General features: G+C 40.6%; 2 protein-coding genes across 4 annotated transcripts in view; one reads left to right on the top strand and one right to left on the bottom strand.

Annotated features, from left to right (window-relative positions):
* Positions 1–279: 279 nt before the first annotated feature.
* On the bottom strand, positions 280–7,134 carry ndufaf8 (NADH:ubiquinone oxidoreductase complex assembly factor 8). The gene is made up of 3 exons (XM_043714765.1): positions 6,942–7,134; positions 5,240–5,350; positions 280–3,629 (listed from the first exon to the last, which is right to left on the bottom strand). Exons 1-3 carry the CDS (start codon positions 7,038–7,040, stop codon positions 3,612–3,614), a joined length of 228 nt encoding a protein of 75 aa, XP_043570700.1. The 5' UTR covers positions 7,041–7,134; the 3' UTR covers positions 280–3,611.
* tepsin (TEPSIN adaptor related protein complex 4 accessory protein) overlaps positions 7,079–14,054 on the top strand; it is a 37,883-nt gene continuing 30,907 nt past the window's right edge. The window contains exons 1-3 of one of the 3 annotated variants that reach the window (XM_043714763.1): positions 7,079–7,184; positions 7,685–7,757; positions 9,013–9,104. In XM_043714763.1, coding sequence (XP_043570698.1) covers positions 7,164–7,184; positions 7,685–7,757; positions 9,013–9,104 — 186 coding nt within the window. In that variant the 5' untranslated portion in view covers positions 7,079–7,163. Of the gene's footprint in view, positions 7,203–7,414; positions 7,596–7,684; positions 7,758–9,012; positions 9,105–14,054 lie in introns of those variants that run through there. The other 2 variants (XM_043714762.1, XM_043714764.1) reach the window with 2 other exon arrangements.

Below are 14,054 nucleotides of genomic sequence, written 5' to 3'. Positions count from 1 at the left end.
TGACAAATCTGGTGGTAATTTGACCACATCTTTTAACAATTTTGCAAAAGCTTAGTCTGTATTTCCTAATGCATTATATTTTGTACTCCTAGAAAACAGCAACATTCAGAGCAATTTTCAAAATATATGCAATGAACTTCATGCTACAGCCATTTTATGTCCAGACATATGTCTATTTCTTTAAAGGAGACACAGAGCCCTCTTAAATTCAATGAAGTCAGAACCTGGTAACAGCTCCCTTTATGATCCCAGCTGATGTTAGTATGAGTAAGTCAGATCCCAGATAGATCGTAGTTCTTTTAATGTGATCATCTCTCACTCAAAGAAGTACACAACACTGCAGATTTAAATTGAACAATAAAGCAGAAATGATTACATGTATGAAGTAAAAGAAAACCAACCAAACTCTGATTATAACAGTTTGAAAGACTTTGAAACACATGGCAAAAACAATAAGGCAAAAGATGTACAGCAGTAGGCAATTTCAACCGATCAAGTCTGTTCTGCTATTCAATGAGATCATGACTGATCTGATTATCGTCAGCTCCATTTTCCTGCCTATTCCACATAATGCTTGATTCCTTCACTAATTCAAAATCTGACTATGTCAGTCTTGATATACTTAATGATCTTTGCAGTAAATAATTCTACAAATTCACAAACCTCAGAAGAAATTCTTTCTCATCTGTCATATGTGCAACCCCTTCTTCTGCAACCCCCTCTTGTCCTAGAATCTCCCACATTTACCCTGTCAATTCCCCTAAGAATCTTGTATGTTTCAATAAAGTTGCCTTTCTTCTAAATTCCAATCAATAGAGGCGCAGCCTCCTGTCATAACTTTTATCAGTCCAGTGAACCTTCTCTGGACTGCTTCCAATGCCAGTATACCTTTCCCTAAGTAAGAGGACCAAAATGGTTTACTGTATTCCAGCTGTGGTCTGCTGCCTTATTTGAGCAAAACCTCCCTACTTTTATATTCCATTTAATTTGAAATAAAATACATTGCATTTACATTGCCTATTGAATGTAAAGAAAAATCCCATCAACTGATAAACACCATCAATGTACAGTTAATCAAAATTCAAAGATTTGGTCCTTCCCTGTCCAATCTGCAGGTGTGACTTTACTGCTTCTCAGTTCCTGTCCTGAGTTGTGAAGTATTTTTCCTGTTATTCTCACAACCGAAAGCATAGACAATTTAAAAAAAATAATCTGCATAGTTTCAGCCAAGTATGCCTGGTCTGGAGGGTTTCACAAATTATCTCAGCTAAGCTTTTCCATTACTGCTCTGAACAAGCTCCTTTCTTTGGAGAGAATATGCTTGTGTCTTGACTTTAGTAAGCCCTCCTTACAATTGCACCCAAAAACAATTGAACTTTTTTCAAAAAAAACTTGCCCATCCTAGATTATGCTACAACTAATGGCTTAAGACTTCCAGCTTCCTGTAATAAAACCAGATAGTTCCAACAAATCTTCAAACACTCCAGCATGCTTTGCAGTCACCTGCTCTTGGACAGGTACTGGTTTTAAATCATGGATCCTGAAAGACTGACCTAGTTAATTTTTGAAACTCTTCACAAAAATAAGCCAACATCCATATGCCATAACATTGAAATTCAACCTGTAAGAAAAAATGATATTGATATATTTATCACACCTTTGTACTAGAGATGGAATTTGCATTTGTACAGGGCCTTTCACAATTTCTGGGAATTCCAAAACACGAGTTAATTAGCTTTGAAACAAAATTAATGTTGTACTACATGAAGCACCACAGATATTCATAAAGAAGTCAAAGGCATTGAGGAAAGATAGTGTGTCATGAATGTGAACTTTATGGTTCATGATTTTTAGCATATAATTAAGAGATTCACAGCTGGAAATAAGATTATTTAAATGCTGGACATTGTAAGTAAATGCTGGAATACAAAACAAATTCAGAAGATTATCCATGTTTGTCTAATAGAATCAAAATAGAAGAGACAAGGCTATAAAAACAGCAGGTGTCTTACTTAGATGAAAACGTGGTGTCTGAAAAGCCTGCAATTCAGCAGGATTTGGAACAATATTAGCTGAAAAGCAGTCAATAAACCCTAAGGACACCATGGAACAGTCCCCATCATCATTGAAGTTGGACGAAGTTTAAGGGGTTCTCTGCTTTCAATTTATCTGCATGTTTGCTGGAAGAAGGTAGTTACAGTTTGGAGCTGGGTGAATACTGAAGCAGAAGTGACTCCAAGCAGCTGCTGTTAACAGATTTAAGGAAATTATGGCTAAGAAGAAATCCCACAAATATTTTAGCTGGACTTGGGTTAAAAGTGGCATTCAAAAAGCATGCTTTAGTTGCCTTGGACACAACTGCTAATGAATTATATCAAGACAGATCTGAACCAACACCTCAGCTGAGACAGAATGTGTGCAGGGGTAATTAATAGCTGGCAGGCTCAAAAGAAGAAAAATGCAGAGTTACGACCAAATGTCAGAAAGGAGTTGATATGCAGGAGGTTGAAATTAGTATAATTTTCAAATTTGATTTTTCAGCGATCTAAAATTTTAAAAAATTATTTGGGGACATGGACATTGGTGGTAATTTATTGTGCATCTCTATCACCCTTAAATAGGCTAGACAGTCTATTTCAGTGCACTGCAAACACACAATGAATTATCTTGTCTAGGCAAGGACTGTAGATTTCCCTTCCTAATAAATATTAATAAACCAGCTTTTTTTAAAACAATGTGGCAGTTATATGGGTTCTATTACTAAAATTAATTCCACAAATTCTGCATTTAATTGTTAATTGGGATTGAAACTACCCCTATGCTATAGTGAGATTTGAACTCCTATTTTTCCATTATTAGTCCAGGCCTCTATTACTGGTTCAGTAACATAACCACAATGCTACTGCTCCTTGCTTGAGGAACGTACAGTGTTCAACATGAATGGACAAAACTTGAAAAAGAGTTGTGTTTACAGAAAATTAATGCAGAAGCATGTACTGTAAAAAGTGATATATTTGTCACAAGATTTTCTATGAATTCTTTAAGCCAATCATGGAAATGCAGATAATCAATGTGACTTGCATGAAATATTTTCAAAATATACATGATTTCACAAGAATGTATTCAAGACATTTATTATTTAATTATACAAAATATGGAAACATTTAATTAAGCAAACAGCTAGTCATATAATAACTTGCTAAATAAAACCAAAATCTCAATCTATTTAATTCTCATTCATATAGCAGCATTATTTTAAACAATTGTGGTCAGTAAGGTTACACACTTAAAAGTGAGAAATCTGAAGTCACAGTACCAAAGCAGTATTTAGGATTGAGGAACAGATATACCACATTTGTCCTAAGTCATGGCTGTTCTACAAATATTGGATGCAACATGAAAAAATGCTTAATATTTGAAAATCTTTCACAAAATGCACCAAGCCAAGAAAATAAACAATATATTGTTCTGTTGAGTTCATGCTTCTCTTCAGTACATTTGTCTCTTAATCATGGTTCTCCAGCTGTAGGAACTTACTTGACAACCAACTGGGTTGTTCTTTTTGTGTAGTAGTGGTCTATGAACTTCTTTGCAGAAATCAATCTTGCTTTTTACCTTGCTTTTTTGGCCTGAGAGGGAAGTAGTAAAAATGTGCATTATTACAGAGAAAACGAGTAAAACATTAAAGGATAATGGTTCGGTGCAATGCTACACAATGTGAAAAGCATAATTTTAAAGAAAATTGTTTTTCATTCTCAATTCGGTTCCCCAATTGAAAGAGATGCCACACTGAACTTGAAATGTTTCTCTCTACAAAGATACTGCTAGGCCTGTTCAGCTTTTCCAACATCTTCTGTTTTATTACGTACAATTGAGTTCCCAGTTGGCTTCAGGGTAGAACTGGCAAAATGAGTTGTGAACGTGTCTCTCCAATGGGACAAAGTACTGGGTGAAGATGCTTTTAGAAATTTGTTACAACGGTTGTTAATTTTGAGGACTAATTTTGAGTTATTAAAAGGACTGACAAAATATTGAAAAAAATTTACATTATCTATATTTTTATTGTTGACTTTCTCAATTGTTCCTTGGATAATGAAAGATGTTGTGGAACTTGAAAGTGTTCAGAAAAGATTTAAAAGGACGTTGCCAGGGTTGGAGGATTTGAGCTATAGGGAGAGGCTGAACAAACTGGGGCTGTTTTCCCTGGAGTGTCAGAAGCTGAGGGGTGACCTTACAGAGGTTTATAAAATCGTGAGTGGCATGGATAGGATAAATAGACAAAGTCTTTTCCCTGGGGTGGGGGTGTCCAGATCTAGAGGGCATAGGTTTAGGGTGAGAGTGGAAAGATATAAAAGAGACCTAAGAGGCAACTTTTTCACGCAGAGGGTGGTATGTGGTATGGAATGAGCTGCCAGAGGAAGTGGTGCAGTCAGGTACAATTACATTTAAAAGGCACCTGGATGGGTATATGAATAGGAAGGGTTTGGAGAGATATATGCCAGGTGAAACATGACTGGGTTGGGATATCTGGTAGGCGTGGACGGGTTGGACCGAAAGGTGTGTTTCCGTGCTATACACCTCTATGACTATGAGTTATTCCAGGTTAACAGATTTCATTCAGAATACAATCTGTATTAGCTACTGAATATTCTGTTTACCAGAGACTTGTTAAATGTTGAATGGGAACAGGTATTTATACACAACATACTTTAGTATCTCTTATTTGTCTCACTAAAGTCTATTTGGCTAGCACCGAGAAAATCCAGTATTTGAGGTTTAAGCCAAATAACTGCAGCTCCTACAGCCCTGTGAACACAATGATAATACATCTGGAACAGACTTTGAAAGGTCACATACATTTGAGAACTAGAGTATTCACCAGAGCCAAATATTTAATAAACTTATGAGCAGCATTGCATTTACAGCTGCTAAGTTATTTTTAAAAATATTGGCACAAGGTTTCCACTGCAATAATTTAGTTGGAACTTTAATTTTACAACTGGAAATATTCAAAGATGATGTAGCTACTAGAAAAGTGTAAGGGATGTAACTTCACTGACCTATAAATATATCATTGTTTACTGCAGTTTACTAATAAATATATCATTGTTTACTGCATTCTGAAAATTAATGTTAAATTATGGAAAATATACATAATAATGCACAAATTTTCAGACTATTTTGCAGGTGAGATATTGCTGTACTTTTAATTTGTCTTTCTTTTCCAGCAAAAACTTACATTTACTGTAAAGCAGTTCTTCAGCGCCTGAAACTCATTTGCACACTTGTCCTTTCTGAGGTCCTTGCTCCCCTGAGTATTTGCAGCCACACACCTCCCATATGCTGATGCCTTAGAATCAAAAAGGGAGATGGAATAAACTATTACACTACAGATAAGTATGATAGCAATGAGAAAGATTATTAATAAAGACTGTACAAGAGTAAATAACAAACATACATGGATCATTTAGTAACTGCTTAGCACTGCTGCCTCACAGTGCCAGAAATCCAGGTTCACTTCCACCCTCAGGTGACTGTGTGGGTTTCCTCCAGGTGCTCCAGTTTCCTCCCACAGTTCAAAGATGTACCGTTTAGGTGAATTGGCTCTGCTAAATTGCCCAGTGTCCAGGGATGTGCAGGCTAGGTAAATTAGCCCTGGCAATATGGCGGTATGGGGGTGGTGGGTCTGGGTGGGATGCTCTACTCAGAGTCAGTGTGGACTTGATTGACTGAACGACCTGCTTCCTCACGGTATGGATTCTATGATTCTATGTAACAAATAATTAAGCAGTTCAGTCAAAGAGTGAGAGAAATAGGCTCAACAGTCCCAGCAAGAGGGGGAAAAAAGTCTGACATTAGATAGCTGAAAAGTTTTCAAAGTAAAGCATCATTCCCTAGGCTTTGCTGACAACATTGTATGGCATGTAGATGTTTCTTTATTTATTGAAAAATAATTGTCTTTCTCTATGTAAAGATTGCACTTTAACCTTTAGAGTCATCAAACTATTTATCTTTAGCCCCGTTCTCTACATCATCTTTCTTGCCAGCTCTGCAGACTAATGGCCAGTCTCCAAATGTATGCTCACAACACCCTGCTCTTCTGACCAGGCCTTTATGCTATCAGGCTGCCTTATTCACGTTGTCTGCGTACATTTTCCTCCAGTTGAACACCGGGGACAGGTAGAAGCCATAATTTTCAGTCCCTCCATGAAATTGACAGTCCAAGGACATCATTCTCCTTGCAGGACACTGATTCATATGAATAGGGAATCTGAAAAAAAGGGATAGCTTGCAAAAAAAATGCTGTTCAATAAAGCACTTTGCTTCAACCATAAACATCTTAGATGTCACATACATCACCGTCTTCAACTTAGCAGAGCCCGAAATACAAAAAAAATGAAGAGCTGCAGATGCTGGAAATCTGAATCTAAAACAGAAATTGTGGAGAAACGTAGCAGGTCTGCCAGCAACTGGAGAGAAAGCAAGGAGGGGCAACGTTTCGGATCCAGTGACCAATCTTCAGAGCGGACACTTACACCACAGTGGAGAACCAAGGATTATCTTCAGTTCCATTGCACCATCTGTCACTACGCCCACCTTAATGGCCCCCTTTGCTGCAGCAACAAGGTCGTCTTGCTCAAACCCCACCAGACTTACAACCTCCTACCCCGTCAGTGGTTTGACTTTATGATTTGGTCCGGATGTGCATCTTCCACAGTCCAGTCCCAGTTCCAGTCACCTCAGCCCAAATTCGGTGAACTCCACTCCCTCTATCCCCATTTCTACCCATCTCCCCCTCTGGTTAACAGCTGAACGCTCTTCCCCTGTTGACCTCCGTCTGTCAAACGTCCTGCAACACCGAGGACACTTTATAAATCCATGCGTAACTCTGCAGCGGTTAGCCAATCGCTGGATGGGATTTAAATGATTTATGGACCGACCTCTGCGGCACACGCTGCCATCAGGTGTGGGAAGCTCCTGAGCTTTTCCCTGGTGCGGCTCCACACTTCCCGCCGGGGCATCGCCGTGGGCGCGGCCATCTTGTTTCGGTGACGCAGTTCCGCTTCCGCAATTCTCACCCCACCCCAGGGAACGCAGACGGGTAGAGGGCGGGGAGGCAGCTCATTGGACGGCAGCAGCTGTCAGTCAAAGGAGACGAGAGGATGGCAACGATCGGGGAGAAAGTGGGCTTTGTACAGCGGGTAGGGGGGAGAGGAATTAGGGGAGATGAGGGGGATTGGATGGGAAAAAGGAGGGAGGCGGTGAGGGGAGAGAGTGTGAGAGGAGGGAGAGGATGGGATTGTGGAGGGTGGTTCACATGGGATGTTGAGATGGGATGGAGGGAGATGAGAGGAGGAGGGATGAGTTGGTTGAGGGGAGTAGAGGTGGGTTTGGGTAGTGGAGGCGGTGAGGTGGCAGTGCAGGTGAGGGGCAGGGGTTTATTTCAGATCTTCAGTGTGCAGTGTTTTGCTTTCATTCTTATTATCCAAGTTCCTTACCTCATCATGTCTGATCTTTGGGAGCAGGTTGCTGTATGGGCATCCTCAGACTGCTAATCCCAAATTCCTGCAATTTCTTCACCTAAATTCAGCTATGTGAGGAAGTTCAAATGAGCATAGAATTTGGGCAAACTTTGCTATAACTAGATTCCTTTTTAAAAAGATTGCACTATCTTTCTTTGCAGCTGCCTATGTTGATGAAAGCAACATCAGATGATGAAGTACCATGTCCTGGATATCTGTTTGAGGAGATTGCCAGTATCCTTGTATAATGCATTTAGGATTCTTTCTGAGATTAACTATCCAGTGTGCCTTTAGGAAGCAAAATTGAATCCTGGCAACAAATTGTTTTTGGTTCCAATAAATTGCAAAATGCAGTCAAATTTGTAAACACTGGAAGAACAACAGGATTAGACTGTTTGTTTTTATATGGATAAAACCACCTTTCAGTTCTCTACTATTCTCCCACAAACAAATGTAATAATATCCTTCCACTTTGACTTCTTTCTATTCCCTAGCCGCTACTGTCCTTTCGCAGAGTTAAATATAATTACAAATACATTTATGCTCATCAGCTCTCCATTGTCCAGCTCTGTTGCATGACCCTCCACAGTTCCACTCCTACCTAACCTGATACAGTCACTATATGCCCAGCAATGCCTTCAACTTCCTTTTCTACATAATCACTTCTGGAGTCGTCAAAAATTGCACCTTGGTATTGAGAGTTACTTGTTTCTCTTCATGTTTTAGATGAATTGTGACTTCCCGTTGAGAAGATCAAACATGTTGCTTTTGGCTACGAAAACACACTGTCCCCCATTGACATTAATTCCATCACATTCCTTGGTATCCTGTGCCGGCTAAACAAAAGCTTTTTGTCCTGTTCAGTACTGAGCAGTGGTTCATAATCCACTCTTCTGTGTTACCATTTCATTTATTTTCATTTTTATTTATTTATTTTATTCCCCACCCTCAGACGTTCCACCCATGATACTCTATATGATGGATGAAATCTTTATCTGTGATTTTTGTCATTTTTAAACTAATTCATTCTAATGCTCTCCTAGCTGGCATTACTAAGCATAATTCTCTGTTCACCCATGAGTTGGGTTTACACTGACTTCCTGTCGCCAAGATATTCAGTTTTAAATCCTTTATTTTGTTTTCTAATCCTGCCATTGGTCTTACGCCGTCCTTCTCTGAAACCTCCTCTGGATTTCCTTACTTTTTGTTACTCTTTCATCGTCAAACACTAACTTTACTACATTCTCCGTGCATTCCAACCACTGTCTCTACCACTGCCATCTTTGCATTATCACTGAAGACAGAGATTTTGCCTGAAGGCCCCTCCTGGGAAATCCAACTTAAAGCTCTTTATACTGTCCTTTAAATTTTTTCAACTTGTGTCTTCTCACATAAAACCTTGAACTGTACCTCTTAAATTTTCCCTTGCAATTTACGTATAAGTTTTCTTTGGACAGTGGTGTTATTTCCTAACAGGACGGAATTGCAGAAATTTCTCTTGAGTCTGTGGGATTGTGTCGGTGCCTTTTGGAGTACCTGTTGGAGCGACTGCAGAGCAACTCCTGTCATGTTAAACTTAAAGTGAGTGAATCTTCTTTTGGCATCATATGTCCTTTGTCCATTGTACTTGCAGAATGAAGTACCTGTGTCCCCCACCAGAGTTATTTAAAGGGATCATGATCTATTTATGGGTCAATTGCTATGTTGTTTGTTCTAGCAAGTGGTGCATTTTTGAAACTTTCCTATATTTGACTGAAGTTCCAATCACGTACAGGAAGTAAGCTTGCAATTTTTTAAAATTGGTGACACAGTTGACTGATGGCACCTTCTGTACTGTTGTGACTCTGAAATGTAAAAGCAAATGGTGAAACAAGTTGATTTTAAATGAAGTGTGGTCTGATAACCTTCCTCTTGTAATTCAGGATAATTGTGAAATTAAGACAAACAATGGGAAGAAAGAGGGGAAGATTTGGGGGGAGAAAGGCTCTCATTGGTAAACCATATCCATCAGCGTCTTTGGAGATAAATGTTAGCACAGCTTCAGTGTTGACTAGTGCCCAAGATATCTGAACCTTGTTCAGGAGGCCAGGACTGAAGTCTGCCAATTTCTTTCTTATTCATTCATGAGATGTGGGTGTTACTAGCTGGACCAGCATTTATTGCCCACCCATAAATGCACAGAGGACAGTTGAGAGCCAATCACATTGCTGTGTGACTGGAGTCACATGTAGGCCAGGCCAGGTAAGAATGGCAGATTTCCTTGCTAAAAGACTTTAGTGATAATATGGGTTTTTCCTGACAATCAGCATTGGTTTCATGGTCATCATTAAACTCTTATTTCCATATTATTATTGAATTCAAATTCCACCATCTGCCTGTAACCTCAGCTGCCACCATCAAGAGGCATTGCTGTGGCTTTCAAGGTGACTGTAGTTCTAAATTTTTATATGTGCAAAGCGAACTAGTAGAGACATAACCAACATGTCATCTCATAATTTGTATAAGGGTGGCACTTGAACTCCTTGTTTACAAAACATGCATCATCTCATTCCCACTTGCTAAATGGAAACCTGCTCAGTGTACTGGAGAGTTTACTTGGAATAGAACCTTCCCTCTAGGATAGGGTATTTTTAATTCCATGAGCCTTGCTTTGTATACAGCTGTCCTTCTGAATTGAACCACATCTCTAGTGAGCAGTAGGCATATGATAACAGGCAACCTATCATCCATGCTAGTTATCGTGGCAGCAGTCATTGTTTCCTTCTAAATCAGCACTCTGTGCCAATAGTATTCCACCTGCCGTGGTAAATCAAAGACTAACGGGTAATAAGGTTACCAACCCACAACTTTGCTCATGATGCCAGTCTGGAACTTCCACTTAAATGCATAGTAGGTATACAACAAGAACATTATAGAAGGTAACGTTGACATCTTCATGCAACACTTCTGTCTGGACCACTTTGGAGTAGTTCTGTAGTACTTAGCTGAGTTGGTATCAAGACTTATGGTGATTTGTTGTATGCTACATACATTGGTCATTATGACAGAAGAGCATTGTTAAGCACCTATCATTCAAGCAGCACCAGAATGAGGAGCAAATGATGGAAGATGCAACACAGACTGCTCCTTTCTGTCCAGATCTGATGAAATAACTCATGAGCAATGTTAATAATCTCATGATTTGGAGATGCCGGTGTTGGACTGGGGTATATAGAGTTAAAAATCACACAACACCAGGTTGTAGTCCAACAGGAGCGGCCCCTGACCCCAAAACCGTCCGACATAATTCCAATTAAACCTGTTGGACTACAACCTGGTGTTGTGTGATTTTTAACTTCATAATCTCAGTCTCACTTCCCATTTGTAAATAAGGCCAAGCTGCTGAACAAAGAGACCTTGGAGTGCAGGTTCATAGCTCCTTGAAAGTGGAGTCACAAGTAGATAGGATAGTGAAGAACGCGTTTGATATGCTGTCCTTTATCGGTCAGAGTATTGAGTACAGGAGTTGGGAGGTCATGTTGCGGCTGTACAGGACATTGGTTAGGCCATTATTGGAATATTGCGTGCAATTCTGGTCTCCTTCCTATCGGAAAGATGTTGTGAAACTTGAAAGGGTTCAGAAAAGATTTACAAGGATGTTGCCAGGGTTGGAGGATCTGAGCTACAGGAAGTGGTGGAGGCTGGTACAATTTCAACATTTAAAAGGCATTTGGATGGGTATATGAATAGGAAGGGTTTGGAGGAATATGGGCCGGGTGCTGGCTGGTGGGACTAGATTGGGTTGGGATATCTGGACGGCATGGATGGGTTGGACCGAAGGGTCTGTTCCCATGCTGTTCATCTCTGTGACTCTTGTACTGTTAGGCCATTCCCACTAACGTCTGCATTGTATATTATAGGAAGTACTGACTATGTGCAGCAATCATTTAAAACAGCAGATAGTGGGGTGTTAGGTGCTATCTGAATTGCAGTGATTGAGCACTGACAGCTCTGCCCCCCATGCAGGAGTTATTTAATCTCCACAATGTTTTGAGAAACTATGTAGCTTAATCTTCCAGATCTGCCATCCATTTCTTTTTTCAAATCCTGGGATTAATAACCCTGAATGTTTTTTCCTAATAGGAATGAGTCTGAAATAACACCACAAAGTCCGGTATCCCGTCACCAAGTCACCTTTCATTAACACATGCACAGTACATGACACTGAGCCATCTCCTAGAGTGAGCATAACCTCTGACACTCTTGATTATATCTCTCAGCCAGGACTCTCTAATTGGATAAGATTAACAGCCCCAGTCAGCAAATTCCTATGAGATTCGTCTCACTGAGATGATTAGTACATCCCATCTCTTCTAACTCCTGGGACATAGGCCCATTCCTTTTCCTGTAGCTTCTCCCTGGACAGTTTTCTGTTAGGTCCGGTTGCTCTGACTCTGCCTCAGATACTGCGTCGTGTACTGGATCGTAGACCGTGTCTTACGTCTGGAGCATCTCAGCCGAAATTTATTTCCTTCAGGCGGTAACGGCATCGAGATGGTGTCATCTGCCATGTCCATCACGTCCTCAGAGGGTTTCTCAATGCTAGGCAGAGAGGGAAAACCCACAGGTTCTGACGGCCTTGCTGGATGTTCTCTGGGGCTGGGTATGTTTTGCTCCTGTTCTGTTTGTTAGGTTGCAGCTTTCATATGGTCCAGGACAGTCTCTCCTACCCGAATTTTGTACTTCACGGGACCTGACCTTGTATCAACCATTCCCATGCGTTCAGCACCAAACCTCGTCTCCTGAAGTAAATTGCCTCGCTCGCTTAGAGGCTAGTGTCCAGCATTGGTGTTCCTGATGCTTTTCACCCTCCACTCCAAGTCCAGTAAGATCAGATATAACCCAGTGTGGAGTCTTCTCCCATTAGCAACTTTGCTGGAGTTATCCCTGTAGTTGTGTGAAGGGCAGTCCTATACTCAAATAGGAACTGGGACAGTTTGGTATTTAGTGAAGCTGTAGACTGTTTCTTTAAGCCTGCCTTCAAAGTTTGGACTCCTCTTTTTGCCAGACAATTGGATGATGAATGGAATGGAGCTGTCCTTATATGTCGAACGCCATTTGACTTTAGGAAATATTCAGATTCTCTGCCAGTAAACGATGGCCTGTGACCAACACATCCAGGAGTCAGTGTATTGCAAAAGATGCTTGCAGTTTTTCCATCATCGTCTTCCTGTTTGACAAACTAACTCCATGCACATTCAGCCTCTTTGAATAGGTGTCCACAATAACCAAAAACGTAGAGGCCCATGAAAGGATCTGCATCATCGATGCGTAACCAGGTTCAGGATTCCCATGAATGTGTGGGGAGCTGTGGGCAGTAATTTCTGTACTTGTTGGCACTGTCCCAGCAATGCAGCTCTGTCAGCATCCAATCCTGGCCACCAGACACATCTTCTTGCTAACATCTTCATTTTGGAAACCCCTGGATGCCGTGGTAGGATTCAGCCACTATTTGGCAGCGACTTTTGCACAGCACAATCACTGTTGCTTCCCAAAATAATATGCGAGGCACCATGTTGGTCTGGTCTTGCTGGGTCCAGAAGGGTTTGATTCTGGTTGTGATGACCCTTTTGTTGTTTTTCCCCATCACCACCACCTATTTCAGTTTTGCCAGGATGGTATCTTTTTGTGTCCGCAGTCTGATGTCAGCAATGACTGGAAGGGTGTCCTGAAAGTTGAAACCAGAACGAACTCTTCCAGTGGGAGGCAGCTCAAAGCATCTGCATTTGCCACTTGGCCTCCGAGACAGTGTTCCAATTTGTAATTGTATACAGTCAGAATGAGATCCCACCGCTGAACTTGGCCTGAAGCTATGGGCAGCACGGCACTGTCTTCTTTGCCTATTCTGCAAACTGTATTGGTTTGATCATTCTTTCACTTTCCAGCCACCTGCTTTCTGCTTCAACTTTTACACATAAGGCAAATGGCACCGTGCAGAATTGTGGAATTGCTTATTGGTTAACATATAAGTTGGCTTTGGCCCCTTTGATAGTTTCTAGACCTTCCTGAAAACCTATTTGATGAGGACTTCACTTCGGCAGCCATTTTCTGATTGGAAAATGTTGAGTCAATCAAGCTGAATCTCTCTCAACCACTTTCCGCTCATCAAGCTTAGACCCGAGCCTTTTACTACAATCAATGGTAACTGAATCAGCTGCTTCTCGTAAGAGACCAGAATTGAAGTTATACCCTTAATCTGTAGGTGTTCCCTGATATAGATTCTCAGCCTGGTCAAGGTCTTATGCAAACTTTAGGATTCGAGCCCAGAGTGAGTTTTATTAATGACTGGTGCTATGATCACTGAAACAGTTAGACTGGTATCGACCTCCATTACAACTGGTTGACCATTTAACCAGATGTTTATTTTGTTTGTTTTTTTTTTTATCCGAAAGTTGCTAATCAATTTAATTGTTCCAAACCAGCTTTAGGTGCATTTTCCACAGTGTGCACTGTCCTGGATACTGGTCAAAGAGTTCTCTTACTTAATTCAGT

The sequence above is a fragment of the Chiloscyllium plagiosum genome, chromosome 24 (assembly GCF_004010195.1).
Source record: "Chiloscyllium plagiosum isolate BGI_BamShark_2017 chromosome 24, ASM401019v2, whole genome shotgun sequence".
NCBI lineage: Eukaryota > Metazoa > Chordata > Chondrichthyes > Orectolobiformes > Hemiscylliidae > Chiloscyllium > Chiloscyllium plagiosum.
This window is presented reverse-complemented; position numbering and strand designations above follow the sequence as displayed.

Bases quoted from the DNA above. Each gene is read 5' to 3' on its own strand.
- ndufaf8 (XM_043714765.1), bottom strand. From the start codon at position 7,040: ATGGCCGCGCCCACGGCGATGCCCCGGCGGGAAGTGTGGAGCCGCACC. The intron at 5,351-6,941 runs GTCGGTCCATAA...TTTGATTCTAAG, and splicing joins TGGCAGCGTGTGCCGCAGAG to GCATCAGCATATGGGAGGTG.